Source organism: Limulus polyphemus, unplaced genomic scaffold, assembly GCF_000517525.1.
Source record: "Limulus polyphemus unplaced genomic scaffold, Limulus_polyphemus-2.1.2 Scaffold418, whole genome shotgun sequence".
In the NCBI taxonomy this organism is placed as follows: Eukaryota; Metazoa; Arthropoda; class Merostomata; order Xiphosura; family Limulidae; genus Limulus; species Limulus polyphemus.
In genome coordinates, this window is record NW_013666028.1 from 167,628 (window position 1) to 187,595 (window position 19,968).

At 31.6% G+C, this 19,968-nt stretch overlaps 1 protein-coding gene and 1 long non-coding RNA gene across 7 annotated transcripts in view; one reads left to right on the plus strand and one right to left on the minus strand.

The window, feature by feature from the left end:
- Positions 1-19,968, plus strand: part of LOC106458124 (multiple PDZ domain protein-like) — a 198,914-nt gene that overhangs the window by 72,832 nt on the left and 106,114 nt on the right. For all 6 annotated transcript variants that reach the window (XM_022384257.1, XM_022384261.1, XM_022384258.1 and 3 more), the window contains one exon: positions 7,446-7,547. In XM_022384257.1, the coding sequence (XP_022239965.1) occupies positions 7,446-7,547 (102 nt within the window). The remainder of the gene's footprint in view (positions 1-7,445; positions 7,548-19,968) is intronic.
- The window catches only part of LOC111085478, a 29,839-nt gene continuing 19,623 nt past the window's right edge, over positions 9,753-19,968 (minus strand). Inside the window, exon 3 of the long non-coding RNA XR_002610313.1 lies at positions 9,753-13,789. This is a non-coding gene — a long non-coding RNA (uncharacterized LOC111085478). The remainder of the gene's footprint in view (positions 13,790-19,968) is intronic.

Sequence of the window (19,968 nt, forward strand, 5' to 3'; positions counted from 1 at the left end):
TAATCTGAATAATCTTTAATTTAAATTTATTTTTGTACTAAACCAAATTATAAATCTGATACCACAATTTATTTAGGTAAAAAAATTAATCTTGACAAGTTTGATTTGATTTTTTTTACTCTAAACAATGCACTTTTATTTTATTACTGATTATTAAACTTTTATTTTGAATGTTTCTACATCTAATCTCTCATGTCTGCTTTTCTTATTGACTAAAGTGATGTTTAATATTTGTAATAAGAACTTTTACAAGTCAGTCTCACTTTTCTATTTATCAGTGCTTTCATCAAATTTATCAACTATTCTAAATATTTACTTCAATATTTTAAAATTCAAGTGCATACCAGTTATTTCTTTCATTTGTATGTTCTTGTGTATTTATTGTTGTGAAGGGAAACATACAATGCATATTCTACATGTAATAAACATAAAATTTTAAACTAACATGCTTATGGATTGGTTGTGAGCTTTATTTAACTTTCATCCCATAACATAAAAAACTGGATATAGTTTTAATAAAACTAAGTAAAGAGCTTGTAAATCATATGTGTTGGTTGAATTCAACAATGAGGTATTTTTAGAATTTTAGAACACTAACTTATATATTACATATTCCACAAGAATAGATATAAAGTGACTTATAATTTTTTTTATTTTCTGCAGTTATGAAACATTATTTATACAGTAAAGTAACATAATTTTCCATTTTAATGGACTTAACAATAAAAGTAGTAGCACTGGCTGAAAGTACAGAAATCATAATTGATGTGTTTTGAAACACCTTAATAGATAATCAGTATTATAATTGTTTTTGTCCATCAAAAAAAAAATGTACAGATACAGCAGTTGTGCTACAACTTTTACTTGGTAAATGTGTGTATTATTGCTTAATTTAAAAGGTTGCTTTATATCATACAGTGTAGTTGGAGGGAAATGTGTAGATAGATAATAGACAGATAGTTACATAAGGCAAGAAATATTATTAGCAAATATAGAATTTTTTAAACTTTTTTAAAAAGTTGAATTTAAAATCTTTCTTTCAATGGTTTTATTTTAAAATATTTATATTTTATTGACAGACTTTTTTTGTTAGAAAACCTGCAATAAAGCAGTAGTTAAAGACTGCATTAATTTTTCAGCCAGGAAGTTTATTAAAATCATTTAAGAATCTCACAGATAAAAATACTTTATTTTGAAGTGGAATAGCATTTTACATTTTGTCTGTTTAGATGTTAGAAAAAAATACTTTTATATTATGATTTTTTTGTCCTTTTTTATTTTTAAATGTAAACATTTATTGTGGTATCATTTCAGTAATCTTATAGACTATGCTAGTTCCTCATTTTGCACAGTAATGAATAACTGGGTTAACTTTTCATATCAGGAAAAAATGTCAAATGTTTTTGAGGAATGTTTACATTGTCCTGTTCTCTTATTTGTGAATGAATTTCTAAAATTGCCTACATTACTAAGATATTTTAATGAAGAAATGAACATCAGTATATTTTCTTATACCTTAACCTCTAAAAAACAACAACAACAACTGTATTTTTTAGCAGTCATATGCCTGAAGAGTAAAATATATTTTGCAGTATGTATAATTTACATATTGCACCTTATAGTTATCATTGCTTTTGAGAGTAAGTAGAATTTATCTTTTTGGGCATTCTTTGAATTTGGCGTATTATTTTTGCTCTTGTACAAGTTATATAAAAAATTAATGACAAATAAATCGGTAAATATGTCAGAGCATCGGTCTTTTTGTGTTATGCATTTGTTATTTGGGGATTGTTTTTTTTTTCAAAGTGCTCTTTTAGACATTCTTTTTTTTTGTATTTGACACGCGACAGTCATTTTGCAAAACTGTATTTTAAGTGAATAATTTTTGTTTCAGTCCTTGAATGTACGACCTGTTGAAAAAAATGTAAATCTAATATAAAAGGAATGGATTATACTCTGTCAAAACTATATTATCTTCTTTGAATATATGAAGACATTTTTTTTCTGTAGTTTTCATTTTTGTACATTTGATAATTTTTCCTTCTCTAGTCTGCTGCCTGAGAAAATATATGGAAATTGTTTTATTAATTATTAAATGAGGTTGAAAACGATGATTATTATACACATCATCTTCCTAGAGTCAAGTATTTATATTTCTAATATAGGTCCTCACCACATGTGGTTACTGTTGTATGTGTATTTTTGTATATCCTTCTTTTCATGAACACCTTGTATTGGTATTGCAATAAAGCCTTTCATAACGTCCTAATTTCCCTGGCTCTTGTCTGTCCTTCTATTAACCATTTCAACATTTTGAAGCCTAAAATGAAAATATGCATTGTGAAATGTGTAATAAACCTCTCTGTGGTATATTAAGATTTACAGAATCACAGTTGACAAATTTACCTTAAATTCTGCATTAAAAATAGAAGAAAAAAATCTGAAAAGCTTTTAAGGTGAAACTAGAGTTTTGTGTTCTTATACTTAACATTTTCAAGTTTTTAACTCCTCATTTAAGCATTCTAGTTGACCCAATACTAGTGATATGCTCTTTGTGTTCAGACTAGTTTTTGAAGAGCTAAGTTTATATAACTTTTCTAGAAGCATAGAATTATCAATCATAATTTGAGACTGAGTTTTTATTATGTATCAATCCTTTTGACCATGGTTACATTATCAATAGTTTGTTTTGTACTTTCAGTGTCTATTACAACAACTTCTGAAATTGTACCTCATTTAGTATGTGTATCTAAATTGTATTAACAGTTGACATTTATGGATATGGTAAATACAAATTCAAATTTACCAGCATTTAACACTTGTCATCTTTTATTACAAAAGTTTCAAATTTAGAGACTCTCATCACTTTTATTTAATAATTAAGGATTTGGAAATGAAAAAAAATATATACATAGCTTATCATTATTTCTACATTTAACTACTAGTTGCTTTAGAATGTAGAAATTCAATCCTAGCAATACCATATAATAAACTGTGAAAATCATACAGAAGAAGCTTAATAATATCACCATACTATTGACAGCTTCAAAATGTACACATTAAATGTTGTAATTGTTTTATATTTATCTCATTTTATGAAACCTTGTTTAAAGCATGATAAACATTGTTAGAATGGCTAAACTTGTTTTAGTTGACTAGTATTTAACAAAGTAACAATTAATGAAGTAATTGGTTGCACTAGTGATCAAGAATTATGTTTTAGAGGTATTTATTTGTTAAAACTCAAATTACCTTTTTTTTTGCATTGTCCTGAAAAATAGAAGCATTTAAAATGGTTTGGAGGGTGAATCGGATTCTGACCAAGAATAGTTCCTGGAAACTGTATTTTAAATGTTTCTAACTTTTTTGAACTTTCTTCCATTGTAGTATTGCTTATGATAGAATAAAGATAATTTCTAATAACCAACTAAACTTGTTTACTACTATATGTTAACGTGCAGTAAAAGGTGGCATGAGCCTACTCTATACATTGTAAAAATCAAGGTTTGTGTTCACAGCTGATTGAACTTATTTGACAACAGCTGAGAAAGATGATTTTGAATGGAGTTGTATGGTAGACTGTGGTTGTAGTCTTCAAAAAGATACTTAATCAAAAAGTCTCAATCTCTTTATAAAGAAAAATGTTTTGTCACTGTAAGAAGTTAGTTGGTTTGAGCACTTTGTTTTTTTTTAAAAAGTCCATATTATGACCAGCTGTGAACTGCAGTTTTGAGCAAAGTCTACAAGGTTGATAGTGTAAGATGCTACATTACAAATCTAAGCATGTTAGTAGGTGAATAAATTTATGTAATGTAACTTTTAATAGCATACATTTCTGAAATTGTAACAATCAGTAGTACAGTTCTGTATGGCACTCAGTTTCTATGAATTGTTTTATTCCAAAATACGAAACATCTTGGTTGATTATAATATGGCTTTATTGCTTGTTTTGAGTTGATATCTTCATGATTTTACTTAAAGAAATAAATTATATTAATCTGTCATTGATAATAGATAAGGCTTTTAACTTGTTGTTTTTTTAGTTTTTGTTCTGAGTGTTTATACAGATCATTAGAAAAACAGGCAAAATGGTATAAAAAGTGGTCAGTTTATGAGCTTAATTATCATTAACATGTACTTAAGTTCTTCTTAGGTATAACTATGACTTTCTTATTACAAATAATTACTTACATATGTGATTTCCTATTTCTCTGATAGTAAACACATGCATAAAACTGTAGTTTTGTGATGGGTATTCAAGTAGTCTTGTTGAAGAAAATGTTTTGGATAATTTTTGTCATCTGATTCTACTAAAAATAAAATAATAATGAAAATCTGTATTACTCTTTACCTTTTAGATTACTTCTACATTGACCAAACTATTTTGTGCTGTAAAATTTTAGTTTGTTACATTTGCTGTAGAAATCGCACATTTCAAAGATATCAACACTTTTGTGCACTGATGAGGATTTTGATTTCATTATACATTGTTAAAAATACATAGTAAATGGGAATTCTATGAGTTTTTTATTTTAATACTTATAAGAATATTGGTAAGTTTTATCAATGCATTCTTTAAGCCCTAGTTATCATGACGAGATCTATTTATACTGTAATTATGATTCATTAATGAAATATTCTGTTACAGTTAAACTCCATGATAGGTTAGATAATCCTCATATATTGTAAGATATTTCAATCTTAACTGTGTAATCACTTTTCTGTGGTCCCTTGGTGGGACAGCAGTAAGTTTATGGACTTACAATACTAAAATGTGAGGGTTGACTCTTCGCAGTAGACACAGTAGATAGCCCACTGTGGCTTTGCTCTAAAACAAAACAAACACTTCTGTATGTGTGCAATTTGCAAACAGTGCATAAGTATTATGCGTGCTAGTGTGTTCATTAAAATAACCTTGTTGGTCATCCCTTAAATTTGATTTTGAAATTGGACTGTTTGTGTTAGAAAGTGACCTCCTTAAATAAACACACTAAAACAATGGTAGATAAACTCTTGTTTTAAAATTGTTATCAGTCTTTACATAAGTAGTTAAAATTATGTTATAACACACACACATTCACTCATGAAATCACTGTTGGTCAGCTGATGTGATAAAAAAATGCTGGATAAAACTTCTGTCTATGCAAATATTAACAGTGATTAAAATATCATAGGTGACTATGTTCACATTTATAAGAAAGTTATTATTTTTTTATTTTATTGGATTAACAGTCAGTTAATTTTCTTGAAAGAAGATACTTGCATGTGTTATAATCATGACAGGGATCACTTAAAATGATGCACCACAGTTAGCTATCCAGCTTCTTGTGAAAACTTCTGATCTGACAGATTTAATCCCCAAGAAATGAAAAACGCAGAGTAGAATTTATAGTTAGTACATTTAAAAACATTTTTGCATTTCTCGTTGATATTAATTGAACAAAAGATAATATCATATATTGGTTCATGTTTAAATTCTGTGTTAGGGGGGGTATGTCACTTCCCCACTGTTATATGCATTTATGACAAATTATTTTATCTTTTTTTCATGATTAAAGAATAATTTATGTAAAAAATTGGCTAAGTGCCTTATTAAGCTATGTTGGTCATTATTTCTGATTAAGCCTGCATTTCATCTCTCACAGTGAGGATCTTCGTAGAGGACTTTAGTTAATATAAAATCTTTATATTAAGTACTTGGGTTAATGCTCATATTTCACAAGTAGTAAAACTTCCATATTAAGTGTTATACTTAAGTTTTAGAATCAGATATTGCAAATGTGCATGTCTTTTTAATCCTACATGGTTACATTAAGACAAGATAAAGTAAATAAAGTTAATTTTAATATATAGTAGGTAATTTTTATTAACCTTATTATGTTTTTTGTCATTAACTAAAAGACAAAGTGTACAGAGCTATAAGAAGAGAGAAGAATCATAATATTGATCAAGATAATATATGTATATATTAAGAGGTGAAATGTATTGTTAGTATATTATCTGTAGACTAAACATTTCATTCTCATAGATTTTGTTGGAATGGAAATAAGATTTTCCATAATTATAGGACGTTTAGTAGCTGTAACTTACAAAATCCAGAAAGATAGTTAGTTTTGCAGTTAAAAAAATTGTTTGTTTTTTTATTCTTGAGTAGCATTGAAACTGTAGTTATAAAAAAGTATTTTGAATACTTATAATTGGAGTGAACAGACATTATACATTAGAGTTTATACTTGCATGATGGTTTATGAAGGGACAGTTTGGCAATTTCAATTTCTAGAAAAAAAATTAATTTTATTTGGGGAATTTGAGAAGATAATATTTAGAGATGGATTTTAGATTTTTTATTATAAATTTGCATTTGAAGTGCTTGTTTTTATCTTATCCCTTAATATTTTAAAATATGAACTTATCTAGTTCTACAAGAGAAGTTATGGTTATTGGCTGAAATTCATACAATTATTGAATTATTTTATAAAACCTCACACCTACAAGAATTATTTTTAATATATAATGATTTTGATGTTTTTGTTGCTTCAACCATATAAAACTTCAAAGAGTAAAATGTAAACAGTTTGTTTGGTTTGGATGTATAGTCCTTTAATCACCACTAATAACCTAAATACTTCAGGTATTTGGGTAATAAATTGCTTAGTTCCACCACTGTATGAGGCATACTTAATGTATTTGCTTCACTCTTCCAAGTAGTGCTGATGAGCCATGAATTTGGTGAAAGTAATCTGTTGCAGCAGTAGTAGTGAATCAAAGAATAGATTAGGCCTTTACATCATATTTTCTTTACTAAAAGCTGTATTTTGGTGAAGAAAATGAATTAACATGAAAATGTAATATTGTATACACCAATAACATATATCTATAGTATATGGTTATCAATAACATAGATTATTGACATGTATTTATCAATGTTTGAAAATGACATAGTAATGATTTTTTTTTTCTGAATTTAATATATTCTTTAAATTGCAGTAAATTTAACATAAAGAAATGACAAGACATCACAAGAGTTGATTATTGTTTATAGCAATTAGTTCATCATATATATATATATATATACACTTATGGTTTCCCACAGTTAAAACTAATTTTGTAAAATAATCATCTAATTAAATTACTTTTAGCATTAATACTAGAAATGCATGTCCTCTTTCCATACATTGTACCCACACAATTCAATTTTATTTACAAAGTTTGGACAGTTATAAAGATCTTTGCAAAAATCATATCTTATTATATCTCCATTCTTGTAGTTGAATTAATTAAACAGTGGCTTCCAATTGTTGTAAGTCAGGTGTATATTACCACACTAAAACTTTACTTTTTTTAACTACTTGTATATGAACGTATAATAGCTGCTTTCTAAACTTGTGTTTGAAACATTAAATACATTCTCAAGAAACACAACTAACAAGAATTGTGTCCTCTAGGAGGGTTTCGACGAATCAGGCAGAGTTATAGATCATCCTCGAAAAGCATCACTAGATCTTCCTTTTCTTTCGTCTCATGAGATGCTTGGCTCTTCTGATCAGGTAAGACAGCTAGATTTTCTTGAATAATATTATTATGATGTATAGATGCTGTTCATTCACCTACTACTTCAGTGCTATCTAAGTGAATGTTAGAGACAAAGTTTTCTACTTGGTTTGTTTGCATTATTCTGCCAGTCAAAGGTTATCAACTATGGATTATGTTTCTGTATTGTTCTCAGTAAACTAGCTAAGGTCTTGTATTGCTAGCTAAGAAGTTTTGTTTGTTAAGGAATTTTGTTTTCAAACAGCAGGAATAGAAAGGATTAAAAATTGTATATGAAAAAAAAATAATTAAAGCTTTTATCTGTTGAGATATTTTTTTAGTTTTTTTTCATGCTAGAGTTTGATAAGTTAATTCTCTTTATCAAGGAACCTTCACTTAGAGTTTGCTGAAGACCAATAACAAAATCATCGAATAGTCCAGACTAAGAACGTATAATAATTCTAATAGAAATAATAATTGAGACCAATAAAATTATTGTGTGTGTGTGTGTGTGTGGAAGTTAACCCTTTTTAGGAAAAGAAGTCCTCTTGCAAAAGTGTAGGGTCTGCTTAGTATTTAATATTCTAACTCTTGTTTCTTATTAGATTAAAAAAATGTATTTATGGAAAAAGTTTCAAAAAAATATTTTGTGCTTTATATTTATTCAAGTTTGTTTCACTGGTAAAGTTTCAAGCTGTCTTGAGCTCAGCTGTTAATCCACAGTAATGTTCAAAATGTGAGGTTGTATGTTGCAAAACATGAAAACCAAATGCTTTAAATATGTTAATTTCAACAAAAACACTGCTAATCAGGCGATGACAAGTACTGGTAAGTAATGAATAACATTAATGATACTATGCAAAGGGAGGAATATTAAACACTTTAAGATGTAAACTTGAAATACTATACTGTTTTCATAGACAACATGGCAGTTCCAGGAGTTTTGTACTAAATGATTTAGGTGTTTTGATAAACTGTGGATAAACAAGCTAGTTAATATGTCTTCTCTCTTGATATTCCTAGAAAAAATGACTAAAATAAAAGCCACCAATGGTAAATAAATATAATATGGATCTTAGTGTAGGATATGGTAAATATTATTTAAATAAAAATGATTTCAAGATGAGAAAACTATAAAAACTTATTATTGCATTTTCGAAAATATTGCTTTTGGACAAAAATAAATATTACATATTTTATTAGAATGAAGTGGACACAGAAATATTTCTTGAGATATTTTTAGGGTTTTTGCAAATGCCTTTTATATCTAAAGCAGATCTGAAAGAACATTTTTTGTTTCGTGAAATACCTATGTGTAAATTAGTAAAAGGTATTCTGTACTGACATTCCTAGTTTACATGTATGGAAAATAAGTATGTTATTTAAGTCAAAGTTAGATTAAATTGATTTATTTTTTGTATGCAGCAAAAAAAAAAAGCTTCTTTTTTCATCAAACTCGCCCAGGAATTGTCGTTATATTTGAATCTAGTATGGTGTTGACTGTTGATGTTTATACTTAATTGAATATTAGCAAAATTTACTAATCTAAATAAAATATTTGTAGAATTGTTTTTATTCGGTGGTTGATAAATAACGAGACTGTATGTGATTGTGTGTGTATCACAAATAAAGTTTTAATGTCAGAAAAACTTATTAACTAACTTTTAACATAAGCTATGAGTCGATCTTCTTGAAGTAAATATCATATTTAATTCTGTACAATCCTCAGGATTTTTACTGCTAACACATTACTTGTCAAAAAACGGCGTTCTAAATGTGTGTGTGAAAGTTATGCTGTGATAGTATAAAACAGAAACAATATTGAAGTTTTCTTGTTTTGAAAGTTCATTTATATTTAAAAAATCAAGTTTGACATATTTGGTTCTTCAGCGTATCTCAAGTAAGAAAAAAATGTATGTGTAGGTTTCTAACTTGAAATTTCTGTAACGGACAATGAAGTTACTTAACAGGTTTGTGAGCTGATCTACACACCGACCTCGCACAGTGTTTTACCTCGTTTCAAGGTTTAGCAAATGTTTATAATACGCATTTCTATAGAAAACAGTCTGTTCTAGCCTTTCTGAATAACCAGAATATTATCAAAGATACTTTGTTTGCATATGTTGTTGTTTGTATAAGAGATCATGGTCGTATATTGTAAGTTTTACAGTTATTGAAGCGTGAAGAAGGCAAAGGTTACTGAAAATCTTGTAGACGGAAAAACGTCAGTCTGGGATCCGGGCATGTCGGAAAGAACAGATTTAGTCTTTTCAGTCTCATTACTAAGCTCGAAAAGACAATGAAACTGTTGAAAGTTTTATATAGTTATTGTATGTTATAATAAATCACGTACCCAAATAGGGCCAGATTAAGGACTTGAGAGATCCGTGGCAAATTTTGTAGGGGGGAGGGTCACAGAACTGAAATTAATTTTAAAAAAGTTAAACACAATTCAATACTGTATATTAACTGCAGTTAGGGAAACTCACAAATACAAGCGATTAATAGATAATATACAAAACACTAATTCTAATGAATATAAAGTAATTACAATATAGTAGGTTTATATGAAACGATTAAAATCACTGTTGTCATAGTGACACAGTTGCAAGCATATGTATTCCAATGAGACATCAAGTTTTTGATTATTTTTCACGTAGTCGAGGGATCCGTGCGGACCAGTATAAATGCACCCATTTGCCCCCGCTCCCTTCCAATCTGGCCCTGTAACCGAACGAGGCTTTGATTTCGTTTCGCTAGAATATTAAGCTGCAGTGTGATTTTAGTAAACTCGTGTCCCGCGCGTACGTTTTCAAAAATTTTATTTTTTCTGATATAATCTGAGTTAAATAAAACTACTGGTATTGTAAGAAGTAGTACATGAATAACGGAAAATATTTAAAAGTACGCAAGTAAAATGAACGTGTAAGTAACGTGTTTCTACTTCTTAAGACACACACGGAAAATCTTACTGTTAACACTGAAGATTGCCTGCTTCTGTATAGGAAGGCGGTTAGTGTACCGGACTGAAACAGAGTTCGTGACCTGTTACTATACAAAATAAAATATTAATAATTGCGTCCCGCACTTTAGAGCCGTAGGTGCGTTATAAGATCGATGGTCTAATCCCAGTATTCAGTCTGACGAGAGTAACCCGAGAGTATGCGATAGATGGTGTTGAGTAGCTGTCTTCCCTCTAGTCTATCAGTTCAAAAGTAGGGAAGGCTAGCCCAGATAGCTCTCGTGTAACTTTGCGCAATATTTAATAAACCAAATGAAATTTTGCCTACAATTAGAAAATTAGAATGTTTCCTTTAAATATTGAAGTTTAAGGATTTATTTTACAGTGTCCATTATCAAAAATAAGTTAATTATATACGGTATTGCCCTAATGAACACCCCCTCTAATTACCCCCCCTCCCCTCCGGGCGCAGAGATCAGCAACAAGTACAATAACTGATAAATGTCACATAGGCTATGATTTTCCCGCTTTTTTACGCAGTAGCACCAAACTTAAAGACGCTTTGGTGGTGCCAATCAAAGGAGGTTACCCGGTACATGGCAGGACCCCTTTACAGGATTTTTTTTGACACTTATAAAAAATGATTACCATGTTTACTGCAATAATGAGCACTGATATTTATAACAAAGCTATAAATAAATAGGCTATGTTTGCTACCACTTATTATAGACATATTTGTTTATAATAGAGGTATTATCATACGACCTAATTAGTCTCTACTTAATACCCCCCCCCCCCTTTTTGTGCAGTTTGCAATGGCCCCGTGGACGTTAACTAGTATTTATAGCCTGGTGGTTAGGGCACTCGACTTTCAATCTGCGGATCACATGTTCGAATTCTGTCACCGAATTTGCTCGCCTTAGGAGCGTTATACTATGAAGGCCAGACCCACTATTATTTGCCACTTCAAAATTAGGAATGGCTGGCTCAGATAGCCCTCGAGTGACTTTGCGCGAAATTCAATAAACAATATATATCATAATTAAATTTAACTTAAGCCTCTGTAACAAGGGCGCCGGAACACTTGTGGCAAGTGGAGCATTTGTCCCACCAATAATTTTATAAAGCTTCTTTTAAATATTTTTGTTACTGAAAAATGTTATGCCCTATCATTATTATCCGACTGCAAAGTAATGCCACTGTAGATTAGTTTAACCCAAGCTGTGGCGATGCGTTTACTAATTTGTGTGCAATGTGTTCTCATTGTAGGCCAAATTACATACACGGTTATGAACTTAATAGACCTAAACTGTAACACATATATAATAGTTATGTACATAACGAAATATTTTGATACCCTTTCGTTGGTCAGCAATTAGCTGCCGCTAGAAATTTATAAGTTTGTATCATACTCTAGTTAATATTTCTCGGCATGTTTGTTGCCACTTGTTTCTCAGTTAGCCTTGGAAAATGATCAGAACACTGGTCAGTCGCCAAGTTCTTAGAGGATTAACTGACCAAACTGTGGCATTTAGCCTTGGAAAATTATCAGAACACTGGTCAGTCGCCAAGTTCTTAGACGATTAACTGATGAAACAGCGGCAGTTAGCCTTGGAAAATTATCAGAACACTGGTCAGTCGCCAAGTTCTTAGACGATTAACTGACCAAACTGTGGCATTTAGCCTTGGAAAATTATCAGAACACTGGTCAGTCGCCAAGTTCTTAGAGGATTAACTGATCAAACTGTGGCAGTTAGCTGCGGAAAATGATCAGAACACTGGTCAGTCGCCAAGTTCTTGGAGGATTAACTTATGAAACTGTGTCAGTTAGCTGTGGAAAATGATCAGAACACTGGTCAGTAGCCAAGTTCTTGGAGGATTAACTGATGAAACTGTGGCAGTTAGCCGTGGAACATTATCAGAACACTGGTCAGTAGCCAAGTTCTTATAGTATAAAATGATAAAAATGTGACAGTTAGCCGTGTGAAATTATCAAAACACTGTTCAGTAGCAAAGTTTTTAGAGGATTAACTGATGAAAGTGTGACAGTTAGCCGTGGAAAATGATCAAAACACTGTTCAGTAGCAAAGTTTTTAGAGGATTAACTGATGAAAGTGTGACAGTTAGCCGTGGAAAATTATCAAAATACTGTTCAGTAACAAAGTTCTTAAGAGGGTGAAAGGTAGAGTAGGTGTCAGGAATGAATTGGTGTTTTTATTCAAATAAAAAGATACATGTATGTTGATTACGAGACGTATTTGACATTCATTCTGAATAGTAATTAATGGTATATTTACTAGTATGCTAGGAATAAAGCAACCCAAACCTTACCAGAAAGAAATTAAACGATACTAAAAATGAATCAGGTTTGAATTTCTGTTAAAATAACGCGATAACATCGTCATTATGGGCTTCTTACTGTACATTTATAATAATAATTTTAATTTAAAATCCACCATTTATATTTTTGAATGTTTATTATAATGTTATATGAAAGAAAGTGATATTCTTTTGGGTTTGTAAGTTTTATATCATTTATTGTCAGGGGTTTGTGGCTACCTTTTCCTATGTTTTATTATAACCAAGTATAAGCATGTATTCGTATGACCCGCCACTCCTAGTGCCTCATACTGCTGTTTTATTGTAAGCTGCATCTATTTCACGGATGTTTTATACAAAATAAATGCTAGATTAAGTAACTTTCTTGTCGTTTCAGCTATTCTGTTGTTGGATTACTCAATCATTTTTGCTGAGGAATAACGGTTAGAATATTAGTACCACAAGCGGAATGACAGCGCGCTCAGTCGACACGATGATACTGAAACAACAAAGTTCTGGTTAATTACAAAAATATCCAGCATAAATAAGACTTTTCACTACCTGTAACTCAGTAGGCTGAATTACGAAAGTCTGAGTAGCCTGTTAATCAAAGCTTGGTAACCTGCTCTAAGATTACAGCCGCTAGAACCTCAACCTTTTCCAGTTCCAACTACTCTCGCTCATCATGAACAAATTCACGTAAGAAACCTGATAGTTGGGTACCAGTAGTCTCTCGTGTGAATTTCCACTAGATTGATTTAATATAACCAGACAGCGTGAAAACTGGGCTTATCTACCAAAGACTATACGAACCGTGAAAACAAAAGGTGATGGTTTTTTTTCCTTCTGCTCACTATATTCATGCATGACCACCATCAATTAAAGCACCACACCCAACGATTTCTCATCAGTACGAGTTTTTCACGGACAGAGTAACTTGTGCTGTGATGTTACTGAAAAAACACACACACGGATCACCTGAAAATAAAAATAAAACGCTTTTAACCAATCACTCAAATGAGATTTATATCTATTTCTGAATTATTTAAATACCTCTGAAACAAATTATTGTTCTATTTATTAGCACGTAACCAATAAAATTTTGTCACGATAACATTTTTCTTTTGTTAATTGCAAAGTCGCGTGTTCTGTTTATTCTGTAATTAGTTTGCGCCAAATTCTATTTTAGAGTAAAACACAAATGCTTTCTTTTCAGTGTAACAGTGCGATTTTAATAATGTATATAATTCTGTGTAAATATCCACGCTGATCATGGGTGTCACATTGTCTCAGAAGTTCATACAGTTTACTAAACGAAGAACATGGAAATAAAAGTTACAAATTACTTCCTTTAAAAAAAGAAATCCTCCTCTCCCCCCCCCCCTCTAGTATACTTTGTTCAGTAGATCGTGACGTTAGGCTACATATACATTGCGAATTATACTAGTTAAATTTCAACTTTCTCTAAAGTTACAAATGAGTTCAAGCTGAAAGAGGTTTGTGAATTTACCCTATTTTTCTGGGTGGGTGAGAGGGCTATTAATAGTACTCATAAGTTATAAAAACATAAAAAAATTACACAGCTGAACTGAACTAATTTTTGTTCGTGACGTTGTCTTTCTTGCTTGGAAGTGTTAAATAAAGATGGGAAAGCAAATAAACTTGGAATATACTGAACACTTCGCTGTAAAATATATTTGATTAAAGCGTGTTTTATGCTTATTATACTTGTAAGGTGGATTGCTTGGGAAGCCCAGCAAGGTATGTCTGCACTGGTGTATATGTAACATCTATAGGTGTTCTAAACAAATTACAGCACGTGCTGTATAAAGATGTACTCTTTGTATACATATTTACCAAATTGGCAGGAAATAATTAATACTATTATACAATTTTAAATATAAGTTTAAGTTGTTTTAACTATTATACTAAAGAATCACGTGCTGTTCTAATTTGTACATTGCATAGACTATATGGAAAAAAATATTAATTTCAACGTTTTCTAGACGGCCGTATAGTTGTCTTTTAGGCTTACAAAGATACCATAATCTCTAGATGCATCGTTTACTATATATTGTAAGGTTTTAAAACTTCGTAAAATATTTCCTCTTCATCTCTGCCAAGGCCCGGCATGGCCAGGTGGTTAGGGTACTCGACTCGCAATCTGAGGGTCGCGGGTTCGAATCCCCGTCCCACCAAACATGCCCGCCCTTTCAGCCGTGGGGACGTTATAATGTGACGATCAATCCCACTATTCGTTGGTAAAAGAGTAGCCCAAGAGTTGGCGGTGGGTGGTGATGACTAGCTGCCGTCCCTCTAGTCTTACACTGCTAAATTAGGGACGGATAGCATAGCGCAGATAGCCCTCGTGTAGCTTTGCGCGAAATTCAAAAAACAAAAAGAAACAAACAAACATCTCTGCCAACCAAATACGTCATGAATTGGTGTGTTATTTGAGCTTAAAATATGCGACTAAAAGAACGAAGCTATAAGGTTACAGCTATAATCATAGTCTTAAACATTGGGAGTTCACTTAGAAGGTTTGTGTAAAACGTACTTTGAAATATCAGTCCATTAAACATAGGAAACGTATCAGTTGTTCAACAGTGTGACGTCGTCACTTACAAGAAAAACCTCTTAGATTCATATTTTGAGCCACGCAGGCCCTCTTTTTGTTTACCAGAATATATATATATATAACACGAATGAATGATGTTAATAAATTATGACCTCTTTTCGGCCAGAAGAGGGCATTTTTCCTAATAATTTCAGAAACTTATGAAAAATACCCGCTAAGCTTAATGGTGTGTGAAGCACCAACACTGACGTGTTGGTCTTAAGATACCGAGATTTTGAGGAATGGAATTTTCTACCCATAATTAAAAAACTTAATTTTATTCGTATACATAGCAACTTGTCATGTATTCATTGATATACGAATTGAATATAATTCACGAACCACTGTTTTAATGCGTTTCGCGAGTAACATTAAAGTTAGCACGTGGACTGTTATTTCCTCGATTGTGATATTTCAGCCATATTATCTTGAGGCACGGCAGTGTCTCTAGCCAAGTTGGAAGGATGAAGTAACAGTGCTGTAACTATATATACTGTACTGCACTTTTGATCAAATCTTGGGTATTGTCACAACTGTTACAAGTATTGGAATACCGCTTTTTTTAACGTTTCTGGACAGATCTAAATACTTACATCACAATAGACAAAGCAACTACATATCTGTTTTTGATTTTAAAAAATCAGTCAAAAAGTGATAAACATATAGTAAACAAAGAAAGACTGGCATGAAACAAAATTCCACTTGTTTATATTACTCTGAACAAGGATTGTTAAAAACCGTAGAATATATATATATATATTAGTCTGTTTTTTTTTGTTTGTTTTTTCATATAATTTTAATGTTCAATTGCTTTCCGCAGCCACTAGGTTAAAACTGATTACTTTAGGGGTACGTGGAAGTAAAAAAAAATAAGGGAATGGCATGGTGGTCTCAGAAGCTTTATCTCTGTGCGGTTCGAATCCCACTTCGGATAGAATCTTATTTAATTCATTTTGAAATAATATACTTATTAAAATATGTGATATCTGTTATAGATTAGAATAAATAAGCACTCAGTCAGTGGTTAAAAGTATTGCTATTTTTATCGTTTGTCGTCTTGTTTTTTTTCCAATATCAAAGTCAAAATGCTTAACTGAACTACGGCAATGTGTTCAGGTTTTAATAAAGCTAATTTATTTTAGAAAATAGTTTTTATTCACTAAACATCTCTTATTAATAATTTTACCAATTTTGTATGAAAAACATTGACTATTTTTAAACGTAGAAAAGTTATTGCATTTTGCCTGACAGGACTTGTAAATATGTAAAAACTTGAGTTTCTATGTGCAAGATATCTAGAGGCGTGGTAGTGAGTCTAGTCAAGTTATTAGAAGAAGGTTTAGAGTAACAATACTGTTACTGAATAAACAGAGACATATTTTTAGACAAATCTTTTCCTCAATACTGCTGGAATGCCTTTATTCCTATGTTTCTGAACAGTTTAGATACTCTTGCATCACAAGAAAAGCAACAACCTCGTATATAAGATTATAAGAACTGATCCGTCAACATTTATGTCAGTTCTTAATCTTCTTGTTGTGGGTCCCCCGATGGGACAACGGTAAGTCTACGGATTTACAAAGCTAAAGTTAGAGGTTCGATTCCTCTCGGTGGACATAGCAGATAGCCCGATATGGGTTTGTTATAAAACACACACACACACACACTTGTTGTTGTGGAAGCAAAGCATAATGTAAATGAATAGATGATGTCACAAAAATATCACAGATAGATATTGATTGGAACGCAGCCGGTTTGACATCAGTAGCATGTATAGTAATTCAAAGAAATTACACTTTTAATGGTAGTAGTTTCGTATGGGGTTGGAGGCGAGTATCCGGGAGTAGGACACCAGGTGACGGCATGTTTCGGGGATTCGAACCCGCGACCCTTAGATTGCGAGTCGAGTGCTGCGGGACTTTTAATGGTTAATGCATAACACAGCTACTAAGGACATAAATGTGATTTGAATTGAAACAATTTAGCTTTTTTAAATACTGTAAAATTATGCTTATGCAACATATGGCATACATTAATAGAAAAAAAAAGTATGCAACATATGGCATACTTTAATAATAAAAAAAACAACTAAAAAAGTGGTGTATAGTATATGTTTGAATAATAATAATTTTTCTCGGTATTCAAGTTTTTTTGTGGTGAAAAATTGTAATCAAAACAAAAAGTAATGATATCTTACCCAAAATTGGCTCCCCTTTATATATTCATGTTGTTGCTTATTCCAGTTGCAATAAGAAAGGGGGCTAAGGATTCCGCAATGTTTTTGTTGTTTACCTTACCCACTTTTATATTACATCTTTATAGGGTTTGATTCTTTTATGTGACTCGACTTCTTTTTTGATACCACGTCTCAGTATGACTGACCTCCTTAACCTCTTTATCTTAACTTGGTTGTTATTGCCCATTTAATATTTTTATTGGATTCAGATTAAAGGCGATTTCACATAATAAAAGTAAGTCGTAAGTTGAATTAAGTTTTTAGAGGTGCGATGGGAGAAAAAATATATTTACATGTCGTGACCTTGAGATCTTGGTGTACATTACAGAATTCCATTTGGGCCAAGTTTGCAACCGTATGTCTTCCTGTTTGTTGTTGTGCGAATAAGAAAAAAAGACGTTATTCATCGTTTTATTGGCCTTGTACTTATAACAATTTATAAAATTAAAAACTAATATACATACATATATATAGTTTGGCTGTATATGACCCGGTTATAACCATTCTTTGATTTATTTTTCTGATCAATTTAGTCTCCCGGTGAGACAGCGATAAGTTTACGGACTTACAAGGTTAAAATCCAAGGCTCGATTCACTACCGTGGACACAGTAGATAGCCCAGTGTAGCTTTGCCTAAAATAAACAAACTGATCAATTTTAAATTGTTCACCATAATTTATGATAAAAATGAAGTACGCTGGACCTTTTGTGTTCCACTCCTGGTATTTATTTTTGACAGGTTCTTATGGTTAGTGCTAAGTTTTCACCATCACTTAAGATAAACAATGTAATACATGTGTTCTTAGGGCTCTTAGTGTTCCAGTTACATCAATTATTGTTTGAGTGTAGTTTTTGAACAATGCAAATCTATCTCAAAAATGTCTGGACAAAAGTGTTTTATATTATTGGTTTTGCATATCCTGGTTACATCATTGTTTCTTGATATTGGCCCGGGTGTGGCCAAGGTAAGCGTATCGGGCTGTGAATAGAAGGGTCAAAGGATCGAGATGTGATACCGCCAAACTTTAGATGTGGGCGGGTTATAAAAGTGGTGGCTAGTATCGTTATTCGATTCAAAGAGCCGGACAAAAGGCCTTGTGGCAGCGGGTACTACTGGTTATCTGCCTTCTCTCAGGTAAGTAGCTCAAAATTAGGGACGGCTATACCTGAACCCTAGGGATATTTCAGAACTTTGTAAACTTGTCTCCTTATTTTCTAGTTACGAAGTGTTTTCAGAGGTGAAATTGAAAAGAGAATGTGTGACGTAGAGGCCTAATACATTCTTTGATTGGCCGTACCCTATGCTGTGGACTGCAGTTTCGTCTATTCAAGGCCCATCAGCACAACTTGGGTCAGCAAACCAAAGAAATACCATTGGGTCTCTTATAATGGTGAAGTGTATATAATATCTAGGGGGGTTAGTGAAGTAAAAGGGACTTAAAACTCCACAGATGTTGGTGTTATTATCTTACGAATGTTTTGTTATCGTTATTGTCGTTTTAGTGTTTAAAATAACGATGTAATAAAATACATACCGACTCTATAGTAATGTTTGAGACTGCTGTATGTCTATACTAATCGTTTGTCACATGCGTAGTTTTAAAGTTTCATTTTCTTCTTTGGCAGAGCTTCAATAAACCTAAACCAATGCGATTCGTTGAGGTTCATCTTGTCTGAATACGGCACAACAAACTGCATTTTCCTTTTGTAACATTTGAACTATGCTTTTTCAGCTAATTAACTAAATTATGTTACATGTATGTGGAAAATTAATGTTTCCAAATGTACATCGTTGGTCGTTTCTCGTGTGTACATTTGTAACTTTAGAAGACGAAAACGTATAAAGTTACATCACTATACGTGTAACAAGCATTGTTGTTGTTCTAGACAAAAAAGATAGTGTGAGGTACATTATTCTAAACGCACAGATATATACAAACAGATGTTATTTAATTATAATGCTTTTTGAAACTAATCGTTCATGAACATCAGAAAGTTTCAAGACTGAGTCCCCCCCCCCTATTTTATAATTATAGTTATTATCTTTTTCATCATATGAGCAATAATCGTAATGTATTTTTTTTAGATACAAAATCATCGAGCGGTAACGTTGTTTCTTGCGCTTTTTTTATAATTTAATTATTTTCATGGTCAAATGTTTCAAATAAGGAGCAGAATTTCTAAAAGGTTATTAAAACAAGCTCACGAAAGTTAGTTAAAACAAAAAAGTCAGTTTTGGTAGGATCCAAGAAGGTTGCACGTGCATCTCAATCAGTTTCTTATTTCGTATATAGAAGTGACAAG